General features: G+C 34.1%; 1 protein-coding gene across 1 annotated transcript in view; it reads right to left on the minus strand.

Annotated features, from left to right (window-relative positions):
* Nucleotides 1-16815, minus strand: part of LOC149410424 (uncharacterized) — a 41385-nt gene extending 24570 nt beyond the window's left edge. The window contains exons 1-2 of the mRNA XM_089648638.1: nucleotides 16720-16815; nucleotides 13847-13991 (exon numbers count right to left, since the gene is read on the minus strand). Coding sequence (XP_089504764.1) covers nucleotides 13847-13991; nucleotides 16720-16815 — 241 coding nt within the window. The remainder of the gene's footprint in view (nucleotides 1-13846; nucleotides 13992-16719) is intronic.
* Nucleotides 16816-17024: the final 209 nt, after the last annotated feature.

Consider the following 17024-nt stretch of genomic DNA (forward strand, 5'->3'; position numbering starts at 1 on the left):
GTAGGAATCAAAATGACAAATCACTTCCAAGAAAACATTAAGTTGTTTTGGAAGGAAGTCAAAAGGTCCCGGAGTGGTCCAGAAAACGGATGCATGAAAGTGATAAAATCGAAAAATGGAAAAAATGTTGACTAAAGAGGAAGAAATAAAAGAGAGATGGATGACGTATTTCGAGGAAGTCTTCGAAAGCAACCTGAGTGACCGTGATTCCAGCAGCGAATCAGATATGAATGATGATGGGGTGAATGGTAAGGCTGTCGGTTTCGACAATATTGCTGCTGAATATTTTAAAGGAGATATAATTAGCCGTATAATTCTCACATGGTTGTGCAATCTTTTTAACCAATGTATAAAGGAGAGTTACAAGCATAGGTTACAAGCCTTTAGATTGGAGAAAGGCTGTGATCATGCCGTTATACAAAGGTAAAAGGACAAGTATGGAATGTGGGAATCATAAGGCTATTAGTCTGCTAAGGTCAGTTGGCAAGCTATATGATAGAATTTTGATTGAAAAGGTAAGAAAGGAAACAAAGTATAAACTATGGGATGTGCAAGGTGTTTTTACGAGTGGAAGGGGGTGTATGGACCAGACCTTCTCACTGCGTATGCATACTGAAAAGTTTCTGAAAAAAAAACAGTAACTTTTCTGTGCCTTTGTAGATCTACAAAAAGCATATGACTGAGTCGACAGGAAAAAGCTATGGAAGGCGTTGTCCAAGTACGGAATGAATGCGAATCTCACTCAGGCAATTGCGTCTCTGTATGAGGGAAGCGTTGCATGCGTTAGGGTGAACGGTGGTTTTACGGGCTGGTTTGATATCACAAAAGGTGTTAAACAAGGCTGCGTAATATTACCATGGTTATTCAATCTGTACATGGATAATTTTTTTTTCCTTTATTCGTAAAATGTATTTGTATACAGTTTTTTACATGCTTTTCGACTACTACACTAGACACATGTCCGCATTACGGTAGTGTATTCAAGAATTGAAAGAGGTGGGATTGAGCGTGAATTTCAATAATCTTAAAGTGTAGCCTGTTGTATGCTGATGATGCGGTGCTGGTTGCTAACAATATGGAAGATCTACAGTTTCTCGTATCTAGGATAAACGAAGTATGTATGAAGAATGAGTTAATGATGAATGTAAGTAAGTCTAAAGTAATGTTGTTTGAAAGAGAGAGTAAGAAAACAGTGTGCAATATAGTTGTGAATGAGGAATACTTGAAGCAGGTGGATGAGTTTGTTTATTTAGGTAGTATGTTTACGAGAGATGGGAATGCTGACAGAGATTTTGGAAGAAGGTTAAATGCAAATAACTCCATTAATGGAGGACTAAACGCAGTAAGCGCTAAAAAAAATCCAAAGAAGCGAAGTTAGCAGTCCACAATGGAGTGCATGTACCCACCAAGATGTATGGAAGTGAGGCATGGAACTGGCAGAGAAAGAATTGAAATAAGACTGAATGCTGTTGAAATGACATTCCAGAGGCGTATGTGTGGTAAAACCATGTATGATCGTGTGAGAAATGTGGAGATCCGCAAAAAGTGCAAGGCTGATATAAGCGCAGTGAGTAAGATTAAGAAAGGGACGCTTAGATGGTTTGGGCGTGTAGAGCGAATGAGCGAAGAAAGGAGTCTAAGGAGAATAAATTATGCGAATGCGAATGGTAGAAGAAGTTGGGGACGTCCGAGGAAGACATGGCACGACCAAGTGAATCAGATACTCAAGTCAGGCCATGTCAAAAGTCAGAATAATAGAAGAGTATGTATGAGACGATGTATGAATGTGAATGAGGCAAGAAGTATGTGCCAAGACCGAGATGTTTGGCGGTCCATCCTCATTGCCTTTCCCTGCGGGGAAATGGTTAGTTAGTTAATAAATGTCTAAATTCTCATATCAAGTATTTTGACTCTGCATATATCTTCTCTGCCAAAGGGAACAGACGCTATATGTCGTGTTTGACCGAAATACAATTCAACACGTGTGATCAGTATCAGTTGTGTAATAATAATATTTGGATAACTTTTATAGCGCCGTTTATGTGAAAAATCATTTCATGTGAAACATAATATAGCACCTTACAAATACCTATTTATCATTGAGGACTTCGACTGCTATTCTGCCCATCAAGCCCACGACTTTCTCCGCAATGAGAAATTGGCAACCTTGCTCCGTATATTGGATATTATACACCTGAGAAGAATATTCCATTCTTGAATATGTCATATTTGCAGAAAAGTCAAGTAAGGTAACGTTGTAGCACGTAAGGTTGGTTTGTCTGCAGCGCAGTCCATGTTGGGACTTAAGCGGTGCGCCAAACACTCACTCCGGAGGGTACTTGTAAAGCCCGCTATTTAGCATGCATACTAAAAGAACACTAAAACATTGTTAAAACAAATACTATTCAGAGTTGACGCAAAAACTTACCTTCTGGATGACTGTTTTATGAGGACCAGCACTTTCTATTCAAAGTATTTGATATCCCCACAAAGCGATCCACATTTTATCCATAATATATTGGAATGCTGCTTACGGGCGGGCACTTTGTTGAACATAACACTGAAAGAGAACTTTTCGACAGTTAACGGCACAATACTTAATTACACACTTTTCTATGGTTTCTAACGTATATAGAAAAAAGATAATAATACATTAATATAAATATGATTTAAGATTTTCACGGCCAAAAGTATTTTTGTTATTTGTTTTTGGGGTGTTATGCCGTGTTGCGCTAACTCCTTCTTTAGCCAACGTTTCGGACAACATTGCAGTGTCCATCATCAGGGCAGATGTGTTATTTAGGTGATGATGGACACTGCAATGTTGTCCGAAACGTTGGCTAAAGAAGGAGTTAGCGCAACACGGCATAACACCCCAAAAACAAATAACAAAAATACATTAATATACACTACATTGTCGCTTTTTACTGGGATTTAGTTTAAAATAATATGATATTCGAAAACGAAATCCAAAAATACAATCGTTCAATTGTACAAAGACATTATTGTTGTTAATTCCGTTTCAGTCTGGGGTGAAAGGCATATAAAGCAGTGTCTTGTGTCGGTGGCGAATACTTGTGCCATGCTTGTCCGATACAACAGTGACAAAATAGAAAACTGAAGAAAGCGGAAGAAATAAAACTATTTATATGCTTTTACTTACATCATATATCATTTGCTTACCTCATTTTAAATCATTTCGGCAGCAAACAACTTCAAAATATCGACAAATAAACAAAGCAAAGTGACACGGGTGACCATCCGGTGACAGTTGGCGACAAACGTCACTTTTAGAAGTTGTGAACGTGTAACAAAGTCATTACCATCCCACGAGGTAAGTACCTTTTTACATAATATAACAACAACAATTATCACAAGTCTGAAGTTTGTCATTTCGCTCCCTAATAATCTTATATTTTCTTCTAAAAACATCGACCCTTATCCTACAATTTTTATACCAGCTGATAATATTCGTAGAAGTGCATTAAAATACGAAAGTGAGTGCTTGTCTGGAGTGTAAAAAGTGCTAAATCTAGAGTTTTAGTTATTCTTCAAAAATCTTCAAGATACCCACAGTATTGTAACCTATTGCAGCCACAAGCCAAACATAAGATGGATACAACCTGCAAATATTGCGTTAAGCAGCTGAAAGTGGCTGAGTGTATAAAGTGTTCAACTTGCAAATGCACCATCCATTTCGAATGCGCTGATATTCCGGCAAGTGTTTTTAAACGTATGTCGCAAGGTAAAAAGGATGCGTGGGAGTGCAATAATTGTATCCAAACCCTGGACAATTTAGATACACAATCCTGCTCCTCAGATCAAAGCAACATACTCCTAACTGTTGAGATTAGAAAAATGGCGCTACAAATCGAAAAAATGAGCAGTAAAATGGCGGAATTCGAAAAAGTCATCATTTATAATAATAATGTCATGGAAGATTTTTCAAGTAATATGAAATCTATAAACGAAAAATTAGCTAAAGTTGATAAGCTAGAAATGGAGGTCTCAGAATTAAAACAAACAGTTTACATGTTAGAGAGGGGAAACAACGAAAGGGACCAGGAACTACTATCTAACAATATAGAAATACATGGAATGCCTGAGACCACCAACGAGAATCTACCTACCATGATGTCGAATATCGCAACAGTTATTGGATGCCCTCTCCATCAAAGTGACATTGAATACGTTAGCAGAATCAGTAAGCGCCATCGTACACAAGCCACGACAGATGGACGTCCGGGTAACATAATCGCCAAATTCACCTCCCGCAAGAAGAAGGACGAATTTGTCGCAGCCATCAAAAAAAGAAAAGGAATCACTACCAAGGCCATCGGGATGGTTGGAGCTGACCAGAGGATCTTCGTCAACGACCATCTCACGCGGAAGAATAAATCAATATTGAGGTGCGCTAAAGCCTTCAAAAACGATAACAACTATCAGTTTTTATGGATAAGAAGTGCAAAAATCTACCTACGGAAAAACGAAACATCACCACCCATACACGTCTCATGCGAATTACAGCTAAAAAACCTTACCTAACTACCACTGCAATGTTAAACCACCCATCCTCTCGTAACTACTATTATTTTCGTATTTTTTTTCATAATTTTTTCAATATCACCCTTTTTACATTAACCCCACATGCTAATAATTACACTAACTGCTCACTACTACATTCTATAATATACTCACTCACTTTAATTGATATTAATAGTATGTTGTGCTTTGCTAAGCCCAGTGGACTCATGACTAATAACATAACTCTAGAATATAATATTCTTCAAATATATTCTACAGAAATCGAACATAATAATGTAATTACCGAAAATTCTCAATGTATGATTCATTAATAATTTTTTATCAAAATTCAAGAGGTTTGCGCTCGAAAACACAGGAATTTCATCAAAATATACTGCTCAATAATTATGATTTGATCTTCATTACCGAAAGTTGGTTAATTGATAGTATCCGAGATGAGGAATTATTTGATAATCGCTATTCTGTTTACAGAAATGATAGGGATATACACCGAACTAGTAAATCAACTGGCGGAGGCGTACTCATAGGAATTAAAAAAGAATTTTTTGTTACCCCTCGCTCTTGGAAATCAGACGCTGAGGATATCTGGATAACTGTCAATACATCAAAATCGAATCGTCATTGTTATAATATTCATATGTGCTGCGTGTATTTACCTAGCGTCGGTCCAAAATTAACATCATCAGAAAGATTAGCATTATTTACCAGTCATACCAATACTATTTCTGACTTAACAATCCGTTTTCCCAATGACAAGTTTTTAATCATTGGCGACTATAACATGCCCAATATCGAATGGAATAATCAACAAATGCCAAGTAATAGAGATCAATGCGCACTCGCGTTACTTAACTGCTTATCTTTTGCAAATTTAACCCAATTTAACCATTTACCTAACAAATACGGTCGAATTTTGGACCTCGTCTTCTGTAACACTTCAGTTAATGTGTCGCTTGCCGACCACCCATTAGTTAAAGAAGATGCTCATCATAAATCATTGATTGTAGAACTAGAATTTCCATCCACTATTGCAACCCTCTCAATTCCTCGAACAATAAAATTATTCCATAAAGCAGATTATGCAGAGATCAATGAGAGACTGAAAGAAACCGACTGGTCAACCGTTATAAATGCACCGGATGTAAATACAGCGTTAAATTCGTTTTATGTTATAATTGAACAGATTATCGAAGCGTTTATTCCTAAGAAAGTTGTGAAATCTGGAAAATACCCACTATGGTACACGGCAGCCTTAATAAAAATAACAAACGAAAAATTAAAATTCTTTAGAAAATGGAAGCGTTATCGGAACCCCCTTGATTATCTCTCATTTTCATTGCTTCGCAAAAGGCAAAAAACAGTCGCTTCAGCAGCTTACAAAACCTACATTTCTACAATAGAATCCGGTATACAGCATAATGTTAAAAAAATATGGTCCTACGTCAATTCTCAAAGAAAATCTCCTGCCATCCCTGATCATATGATTTACGGTGAAAAAACTGCTAATGACAGTAGAGGAGTAGCCAACTTATTTTCTGAGTATTTTGGATCTGTATTTTCGAATGCTCAACCTGCACATACAAGCAATGCCAGTCTTTGCTCTAATTCAAATAGCATAATCAACTCAATCGAGATCAATGAAGACATCACATTCAAATACCTTAAGTCCATTGATATCAAAAAGGGGCCAGGGGATGATCAACTTCCAGGGATCTTCATAAATTATTGTAGTAAACAATTGACACCCCCCATTTCTGTTATTTTCAAACTATCGCTATCTGAAGGAACATTTCCCGACAAGTGGAAAACAGCCTTGATTACCCCAATATATAAAAATGGCAGTAAAAATGATGTCTCGAACTATCGACCTATATCCAAATTACCGATACTAAGTAAAGTATTGGAAAAAATTGTTTACGATCAATTATATTCTACTATCTCACCCTCACTCTTAAATAATCAACACGGCTTTATGAAAAATCGCTCCACAACTTCAAATCTTGCATTTTTTACAAATTTTCTTCATGCTCAAATGGATATGCGATGCCAGGTAGATGCCATTTATACGGATTATTCTAAAGCATTTGACCGCGTTAATCATTATATTCTTTTACAAAAGTTATTAGGTCTAGGAATTCACGGTGACCTCTATAGATGGATCGCATCATACGTCAATAATCGGCATCAAATCACGGTTGTCAATGGTTTTGCATCTTGCTTAACGGAAATCGTCTCAGGTGTGCCCCAGGGATCGCATCTTGGACCACTCTTATTTAATATTTATATAAATGACATTTACGTATGCTTTAAAAATAGTTACTTTGTTTTATACGCGGATGACATGAAAATTTATAAAGCTATACAGAGTTTACCCGATTGTATGGAATTGCAAAGCGATCTTGATAATTTGTGCGTATATTGTGAATCAAATTTATTGTCCTTAAACATATCTAAGTGTCACTCGATTACATTTACTAGAAATAAAAACAAAATCATATATCCATACAACTTGAATAACAAACCTTTACAACCTATGTCTACGTGTAAAGATCTAGGTGTTTACTTAGATAGCAAATTAATTTTTGACAAGCACATTGAACACATTATTTCAAAATCCTACAGAATGCTAGGTTTCTTATTACGAATATGCAAAGTTTTCAAAAGTGCTAAGACTCTGAAAATTTTGTTTTGTTCATTGGTCAGAAGTCCACTGGAGTATGCTTCCACAATATGGAATCCTCAATATAAGGTATACATAGATTTAGTAGAAAGTATACAGAATAAATTTTCGAAACATTTGCTCAAGAAATACAACAAAACTACAAATAATATGTTAACTTTACAAAAAAGACGCACATTGTCAGACCTGTTGTTTCTACATAATCTGCTAAATAATAAAATAGATAGTCCCGAATTGCTATCCGTCATTGGTTTAAATGTTCCAACAAGGCGTACCAGGCACACTACACTTTTTCATATTGAAGCCAACAATACCAATGCAGCAAACAACTCAGTAATTACTCGCGCAATCACAACATACACCCATTACGAAAAATTACTACATTTAGACATCTTTCATGATTCCTTTCTAACATACAAAACTAACTTATTAAATTTCTTAGCATGACATATTTCAAAAATATTTTCACATCATTTTTCAAAACTCCTATGTACATATTAACAGTCAATTACAATTCGTGACCTTATTATAACTCTTGTTTTCAATTCATTTATTACTATTATTATTTATCATTTTTATTATTATCCACACACTTCCTTCCTTTTATAACAATCTCAGGCGAAATTACGTAATGATATTTTATGGACATACGTAATAGGTACTACAACTATGTAATAACTAAATTTATCTAACTGTATCTTATTGTACTGTGTATGTCTTAAAAAATAAATAAATAAAAAATAAATAAATAAATAAATAACGTAAATCTTCGATACATGGCTTATTTATGTAAATTAAAAATAAAATAAGCAGTAATTAAAATGCATTATTATATACAGTAATTTTTTTTTAGAGTTTTAATTAAAAACTTTGCCTCAGTTGATTATATTCCAACAATTTGTGTTTTCAAACAATCTCTTAACAATTTCGTCAATGCACTTAACCACGCCTGTTTAGGATTCTTTACTAGGTCTCTCCAAAATCGAAGCTCTAAGGATATGTTAAGATCGTAAATCGTTTATTAGTTGCGAAAAGCTGTTACAAGCGAGAGATTTGTTGCTTTCGCAAGCGATAGCATTCGTTAACGAATGATATCAATTAGATTAAGACTAATAGAACTGGAATAGCCCTATATTAGCCTTAACTCACGGTGTCGTTATGTGCCGGTTTCGTGTTGATGTCTGATGTTGCAGTATTTGTACGGATACTTCTGCCATGCTTGTCCAATACAATAGTGACAAAATGGAAAATGGAAGAAAGCTGAAGAAATAAAACTTATTTAGCTTAAATTAACCAAATTTAACGTATTATATTATCGTGTTTTGTTTTGTCACCAATTTAGATAATACGTAGTAGCGTATTTTGACACTATACTCGCACAGTGTGTATAGATATAAATAGCACATCGCGCTGGCAGAAATCGGGTATATTTTCTAAGAACCTTCGCCTATAAAGTCACTCCATCAGTAGGTACCATTGATGATTAACCGAGTAAACTTTCCTTATTCTATTATATTATTTTCGTTCACTTACAGGAATGTATTTGTGAATTGAATGGAGTGAAGAGTGAGTTACCTTTATTAATACATTATTTACTATGAAAATTACAAAATTACTACTTTAAACTGGCTGACTATTGTTTGTAATAATAATTATATGTAGGTTGATGGCAAGCCCAACTTTAATATGACAATGTGATTACAAATTATAAGGATTTTCCCTCACAAAACCGCATCCGGTGTTGCCTCAGTCCTCAATTGCTGTGCGTATATTAACTAATTAAATTAACTAATAATGTGACACAATAAACTACAAAACATACATCGTAGAAGAATGTCGCACTATCAGTTGTATAGTGCCGAATCTGCTATGAATAGGGAAATAAAGCAGAAATTTAATTAAATGTGTGTTTATACAGACTGGTGTACCTACCTTCGTTCTGTTTACAGCTTGATGACAAAGAAGCAGAACTAAGTATTAAGCCCCACCATTACCATTAGAACACAAAAAAATACTATGATAATTATACTAATCTCTGTAAGAAGAGCACTGACAAAATCTTCAACGATTTGAATATCATGTCAATTAAACCTCTATTCTAAATCAATGAGTCTATTTCGCACAAATGGTAACAAAAAAATACCTATGCTCTAGATCCCAAGGTCAAAACATATTCAACAAGCAACTAAGAATAGAAAATTTAAACGAAAAACTTCTTGTAGGTACTATAGTAAATCCCATTCTGGTAAGCAATTCATTCTATATCCTGCATTTGTAGTATTGACGAATCTTGGCAAACGCATGATGATACTAAGAACTGCAATTGCAGTACTGACCTTATGCGTTTATTTCGCATTCGGATATTACATCTCCTAGGTTAGTTGAAGACAAAATGTTAAAAATGTTGCTTTGTCAAATATGAACTACGTGTTGACTATTTGTTTTAATTGAAGGTTCTTGTCGGCTACGGCTAAAGCTAAAATTCAAATAAAACATAGGAATATCTGAAACGGAAAGAATTGACACCAAAAACAAATTGGAAGCAAAAACCAAACCACTACACTAAAACACTTCATAATTATAGTATATTTGTTCAGCAGCTTTATAATATTCAAATAATTAAATTTTAATATGTAAATGAAATCCTCAGCACGGGAGATCCCAGTGAGGATATCACTATCTGAAATTGTTACAAAGAGAAATATGATTTGTGAAACATTTATTTGTTTGTTTATTACTCGCTCAAGTACCCGGCGTTGCCCGAGCTTTACGTAGAGTTTTATCAAGAAGTATCCAATTCTGCTTTAAGGGGTTGGAAAAGGGGTAGGGGTGGTTTTTTCGATATATATTGTCTCGCCTCCTCCTCCTCTTCTCCTCTCCTCCTGAATTGGACAAGACAAAGAAGATGAGATGAGAAGAATACGTTTTACATATTTGGAGGCGTTAAAACCACTCGGGAGGCGTTGTGCTATTTCTGTCATCAAATAACATGTCCTTAGACTAACGTATATTGTTACTCTATGGGTCAGCCATATAATATGAACAGATTTTGAAAGAGAGTACTTTTATTTATGTTTAAAAGTTTGCCTTGGACCATTTTACCAGTATTTGAAATAGTTCACAGGTGTGCCAATTTTTTAAAGATATTAAAATTCGTTTTTCTAAATAGATGAATCTTTTTAGTTTAGTATAAAGTGACAAATAAAGTTTACATAAAAAAAAACATGACAGCTAGAAATTTATAATCTTTATCTGTCATTGCGTAGAAAAATAATGTTTTAATTGCATATTATGTCTGTAATATTATGATTTTTTTAAATATTTATCATTTTTTAAATGTAATCTGAGTATTTCATCTGGTTTTAAAAATAGTATTACAACTGGATTCAGTTCAAAAAAGGGAATCTATTTAAAATTGAATGTCAAGCGGAAATATTGAAAGAAATTTTATGTTTTTATAGACCCGATCGATCAATAAATAAAAACAAGTGGCGTACGCGAGTAAATACTTATTTACTCATAGAGTTACAATAAGTACGTATTGATATTGACATTGCACTTGGAGTTGGAGCTGAACAGATGGCACGAAGTAGTTCGGTTTGTTTATACTCGTAGATGGCCGGAAGCCAGCACAAGAGACGTGGAAACTTGGCACGTGTACTCGAACATATAATATGTTCTACGTTCGTCAGAGAAAATATTCAATGTAAAGGGTGTGTACCCACTCACACTGATGCATTGTTTGCATAAAGCATTCAAATTCAGGAATGAAAATAGCTTAAACGCCCGGCCCGAGCCTTTCATAAATATTAATGGTATTATTTGAGAGTTTCAACTGCCCGTTTGATAAATTCTCGTATCTTGACAAACTGATTGCAATCAGATGCTGTCCTTATTCTGCCGGTATTTCATCGGCACCGGTGTACAGTCGGGAAATACGCCAAACGCGCGCCCAACATTTGTACACACTTGACATTTATGACACGAGAACGGGACGTTTTTCCCTTCTACACGGTTTATTCACGACCCTGGTTCACTCTTTTCTTTCCACAAAACACCCTCCACACAGCTTCCCCAAAGATGACGTCGGCCTTTAGAGAAAATATTTTTCACAAGGCTTTCTGAAAAGATTTTGTAATTTTTTATTGTGAATACCGCACTAGAAACCCGTCTTGAGCCAGGGAGACCATGGCATCCCCAATTGGGGTATTTTGTGAGGGGAAGGTACGGGGAGGGGAAGGAGATGGGGAAGAGGAAGGTGGGGTACTGCCTGGTTCACCAAACAAGGTTAAATCAATTTCAAGCAATATTTAAATTTATAATGGTGGTCTTTCACCAGGACGATACTGAGAGTATCTTTCTCTTACACAAACTTCTAATATTCCTCGATGTAAATCTGTCACTAGGGTAGCAAAACAACCTCCGTGGCCGAGCAGTTAGGATCCGCAGGTCACGGGTTCACATCCCGGCTTACGTAAATATATTTTTTTTATAATTTGTACTTGTTATGTATTTCACATAAAACGATTTTTTTTCATAAATATGTGAGTATTTTCTGCACATTCTAGAATGGTAAATGAATGATAAGTTTTCTGATCTACATTAAATTGGTATAATGGAGCTCAGGTAATCTATATCCCGGTAAGAACACTAAGGACAGGTTGTTTCGGAGAATTTGAACAATTCATCGAATTTCAACGCTAATTTTCCAGTTATGCGAAAGACTTTTTCAAGTTCTGTTTTTATTTCAGTTCTGTCAAGCAACTAGCCTATAATAATATAATAACAGAACTTGAATAGGACTTTCACAGAACCCGGAAATGAACGTTGAAATTTGATGAATTGTTCAAATTCTCCGAAACAACCCGTCCTAAAACGTCAAATAATGCGGTGGGTTTAATAATTTTTACGTGTTTATTATGATGCCAAGAATGTAATAATATTTGTCGTATTTTATTAAATTCATGAAACCTCTCCGTCACAATGTATTTGTGTGATAATACTAAAGCCAAAAATAACGACTCAACACGCGTACGTCATCACAAACGAAACATTTCAATTAAACATTATCTTATAATAGTTAAAACATGCATTTAGAACGAAGTTATTATACATTTTATGATTTCTGGTGAACAAGTTTGACCACGACAACAAAAAAGTTGCAAAGCAGACTTTTGAAAGTGATGAAAAAAAAATTGTTCAAAAACCTAACCTAACTTAAATTAGCCAAACCTGACATAACTTAACCTAAACTAACCTAGTTTATTTTTAACCCCTCTAGCGTTTGATGGGTCATATTTATTTCATCAAAAAAATGGGTCAAAAGTATTTTTATCTTTTTTTCTATTTTCATCATGTGGAAATACTTTATTTTATTTAATTTAATTAACAAAATCCTAAAAATAACCAAAATAAATGATTCATATTATTTATTGTAACAATCGTCTATCGTAACAATCGGTTTAACTTTAAAAATTATTTTTTATTATATGAACGAGTTAAAGGTGAAGGAAAAGTTTTCTTACAAATTCCCCTAAAAATACGAATGTGTTTTTGAAATTTCGAGTTCTCTCATATTTTCTAAGATTGGAGAAAAAATTAAAGTAAAAATGCGGTTAGAGTTTTTGACAACATTTTTCCCGTTGGAATTTTATAATTTAGAAATAGTCATGTTTATTTTAAATGCATACACCAGAAAGATAATTTAATCTTGTTTCTAAAACAGTACATATCTTATCGGAAAATTAAAAAAATAAGATGACAGTGATAAAAGTACTGAAGGGTTAATGACTTTATATCATTATATGCTGTTAGTATTTCCTATATAATACAGATTCCTATACATCATGTATTACTTTTATGTAAAAGCCTTTTTAGGCATATAAATAAGTAAATATCACTTTTCGTTTTTATTTGTCACTTGGTCCAAATCCATAAGCTCGCCGTGTTTTTAATACTCGTAAGCACAATTATTTAATAAAAAACACTTGGTATTTCAGTTAAATTCCAAAAACTTGCCTTAAACCTTCTTAAGAGAAACCTACAAGCCAAAAATGTGTATATTCTTGGTATACCTTATATTGTAGGTAATAGGCATTAAAATCGCTTGACAAACGGAGTCTTGAAACGTTCGATTTCAAGCACAAAACTGTTTTTTATTTATTTTGTAAATAATTTTATAAGAAAGCAAAAAAGTTAATCAAGTGAAACTGTCACAGATAATCTTAGATATAATACTATATTTTTTGAAAATTGTTCCTTTACGCATTCTAGTTTACATTTATATTTTTTATTGAGTAGTTTAATTATTTATTTGTATTATACTCAAGCGAAGCGATAGGAAAACCTTCAATTTATCTAAAGCATCTATTTGGTATTAATAATGTACACCAATTCGTTAAGATTAATCAAAATAGTAATTTAACATTAAGCTTCCGCTTAAGATTTTTTTTAAAATATGTACCTAAAATCACTTTTAACATATCATAACTATAACTAATACATCGCGTAACTATTACTTCCCGCCAAATGATGTTCACGTATTTATTGGATATGTCAAAACAAAGTAAAAAATTCTGTCGTAAAAGTTATAATAAAGTTATTCAGAAGAAAAACACTCACAAATGATAGCGGCCAACACTTGATGAATCGGGAACTTTATTTTATCTTTGGTTTCCATTTCGTTCTTTTCGATCATGATTATTATTTGTTTGGCTTCTGTTTGGCTCCGGCGCGCCAACAACTGCCAACGCTTCTGGCCGCGATTCTGAAAAACAACTGACAACTGACAACAGTACGGTAGAGGTAACTCGCTCAACTTGTAAATAAGGTGGCGATTGGCTCCTTCGTATCACGTACTAAGTTCAGTGTCCGTACGTCGTTGATTATTTCATTCAACTTAATTCCGCCATGCCAAAATGTTCCTGTTTAGAAATTTTCGTTTCATTGATAGCAACCCGGCCAATTATTATAGGCAAAAAGTCAAGTACATTACCCGCCACACGAGACGACGTCAGTTCTGAGATTATAAAGTAATTTTTTTATACTAACTATAAAAAAACCTTAAAAATTACAAACAGTGAGAAGAGAAGTTTCATAAAAATACATTAAATAATTATCAAAATAAAAACATCAAAATACAACAATTTCATTTTAATTTATCGATAGGAAGCCATCATTGCCGTTAGTATCTTTTTAAATGCTGCACAACAAACTCTGTTTTCTACCTGCCCATTACTGGAAAACTAATATCTTTTTGAATAGGAACATTATAAATAGGCCTTGTAAAGAATTAGTTCGATGACAGTCTGATTTATTTTATCTACCCTCGTGTAGAACAAATATTCGAAAAAAATCCCCAATTCCTCGTATATGTGCACAATATACATAATACAAAATTTTACAGCATTGACATTTTTGGTAATAATCTAAAGAAATATCGATATGAAGTAATGCGTACGATCGATTATTAATATGAGAGTATGGAATGTATTGGGAGCATCTACTATCCTCTTACTATTTTCCTCTCCCTCTCGCCTTCCTTTAACACCAAATTAATGTTAAGATATTAAAACTTTATTTCCAATGAACTTTAGCATAAGAAACTTCTGTGGCTTGACTTCAGTTAGCTTGTATATTTATATTTATCATTGTATATTATATAAAAGCTGTTTGTTTCTTAAAAATAAATAAATAATCTCCTTACCATCAATGCTGTAAAACCTAAATATTTTACCGTCTGTCCGCTGTAACCTACTAACAATTATAACATAATAATTGACTCTTCCTGTACTTGCCCAAACTTTGAACAAGTCACCCATATAAATTAACTGGCGGTCTTGATTGATCATCATCTATGTTGGAATCAGCACTTAGCCAGCCTGACTCTCCTCATTCGCAAGCGCTCTTATAATAATAAAAATGATTGGATTATTTGTATAGCAACGTTTTCCTGAGAGAGTCACCTCCAGGACGCAAGTTCTATTAGAAATATCCTTACTCCAATGACACCTAAAACAGTATACTAAGCTCTCTGCCAATCCCCAATAGCATACGGCCATACCAATGCTATCATTTGGGGAGGCTGTGCACACACTATTATTGATCCTCTACAAAGAGCCAATATAAATGGTAAAACGTGTTGTCAACGAGCGACCGACAAGATATTCCTCCATTCGACTCTTCGTTGAGTATAATACGTCATATAATAAATTATAAATATTCGTCAACGCTTCAACTTTTACCAATCGACACTAAAAAGTACCTAAACCATATACTGTGTCAGCACAAAGACAGTTCATCTACCTAGCTCCTAAAATCTCAAACCTTCTCTGATAATTTAAAAACCGAAAACCAGCTTCACACTTTCAAAACACAAATAATGCTGGATCCTAACATTTGCAATACATCTCAATTTTTTTTGCATGAAATAAACAAAAAAAGAGCAATGATGGAAAATACCTAGTTATTCAAATCTAGTTACTAAAAACATGGCTAAAGACAATTTAAAAAAAAAAATCGATTCTCTATGATGGTCTTTCACTAGGGTGATACTGCTATATATCTAGATACTAATATCTTAATATCGCCTTGGTTACAGAATAAAGAAGATCATACGAAATGCGATGTGGGCGTGTTTCGTGATCCATAAGTCTGGGATATAGAATAAAGAAGAACACTAGAAACGCCTTCCACGTAGATTTAAATGGAAACCAATAATAACTAACTAGAATACTAGCAACACTAAATATTATTAATGACTGTAATAAACAATGGACTTAATAAAAAAATAAAAGAATATAACGTGCCCAAAATGTTCAACGTGTTGCCAAATAACATAAAAAATGCTGAAAACATTGCTCGTAAGTAGAAATACTTTATAGTAGTCATCACTATCAATCAATTGTTTTTATTTATTACCATGTAGATTTAGTGTTATTTTAGATTATGTGTGCCAATAATAAAAATCTGATTATCTCAGAAGTAGTAATAATATTATGTATATTTATTATTATTAATAATATGATGAATACATATTTACACTGTAATTGAACATGTACATTCTGTCGACAAACTGCATTGTAACTTAACGGGATAAAACTTTAAAGAACAATAAATGATAAAAAAGTCGCCACTGACTAAGCCACCTTTGGTTAGAACCACTTCATGTGATTTAGTTTGCTACAGGATTTTAATGCAGATCCTAAAAGTCTAAATAAAGATTCCTCTTGAGAATTGAAAACTAATATGAAAACTCCTTTCTGTGTGAATGAAGTAAGAAGAAGGCAACATATCGCCAATTAATTTCGTAACTTCCTTTCCATGGCGGGTGAAGAAGTAGCGGAAAATCTCTGAATGTAATTTTTTGTTTGAAAACCGAAAGTAATATTACCACTAACAGCATTACTCCACATATGGTAGAAAGAGCTGTAAACGAAATGGCTTCAGGAAAAGCCACAGGACATGACTCAGTAGCTCTTGAGCACATTAAGTACGCTGGGCCAGACAGCCATCAGAGGAATCTGTCTTCGGGACTGACGAGCTTTCATTCTGTCAACGGACTGGACCAGATAGCTGAAGGCAAGATGCATCTTGAACTTTTCTGTGAAATTTTCAGGGATGCCTGATAACAACTTTAAGAGGTTTTTCGTCTATGATTGATGCTCAATGCTACGGCCTTGTAAGGCTGCTATGCTCGCGTTAGGTATTTGTAAGAATATGGAAAAATTTACCCATATTTTTTGCCGTAAAATCGATTTTTTTGTCTTTTAACCCCTTCAGTAATCATTTAAAAATTAAA

Source organism: Hesperophylax consimilis, chromosome 28 (genome assembly GCF_061612785.1).
Source record: "Hesperophylax consimilis isolate HC1 chromosome 28, BYU_Hcon_1.0, whole genome shotgun sequence".
NCBI classification, from domain to species: domain Eukaryota; kingdom Metazoa; phylum Arthropoda; class Insecta; order Trichoptera; family Limnephilidae; genus Hesperophylax; species Hesperophylax consimilis.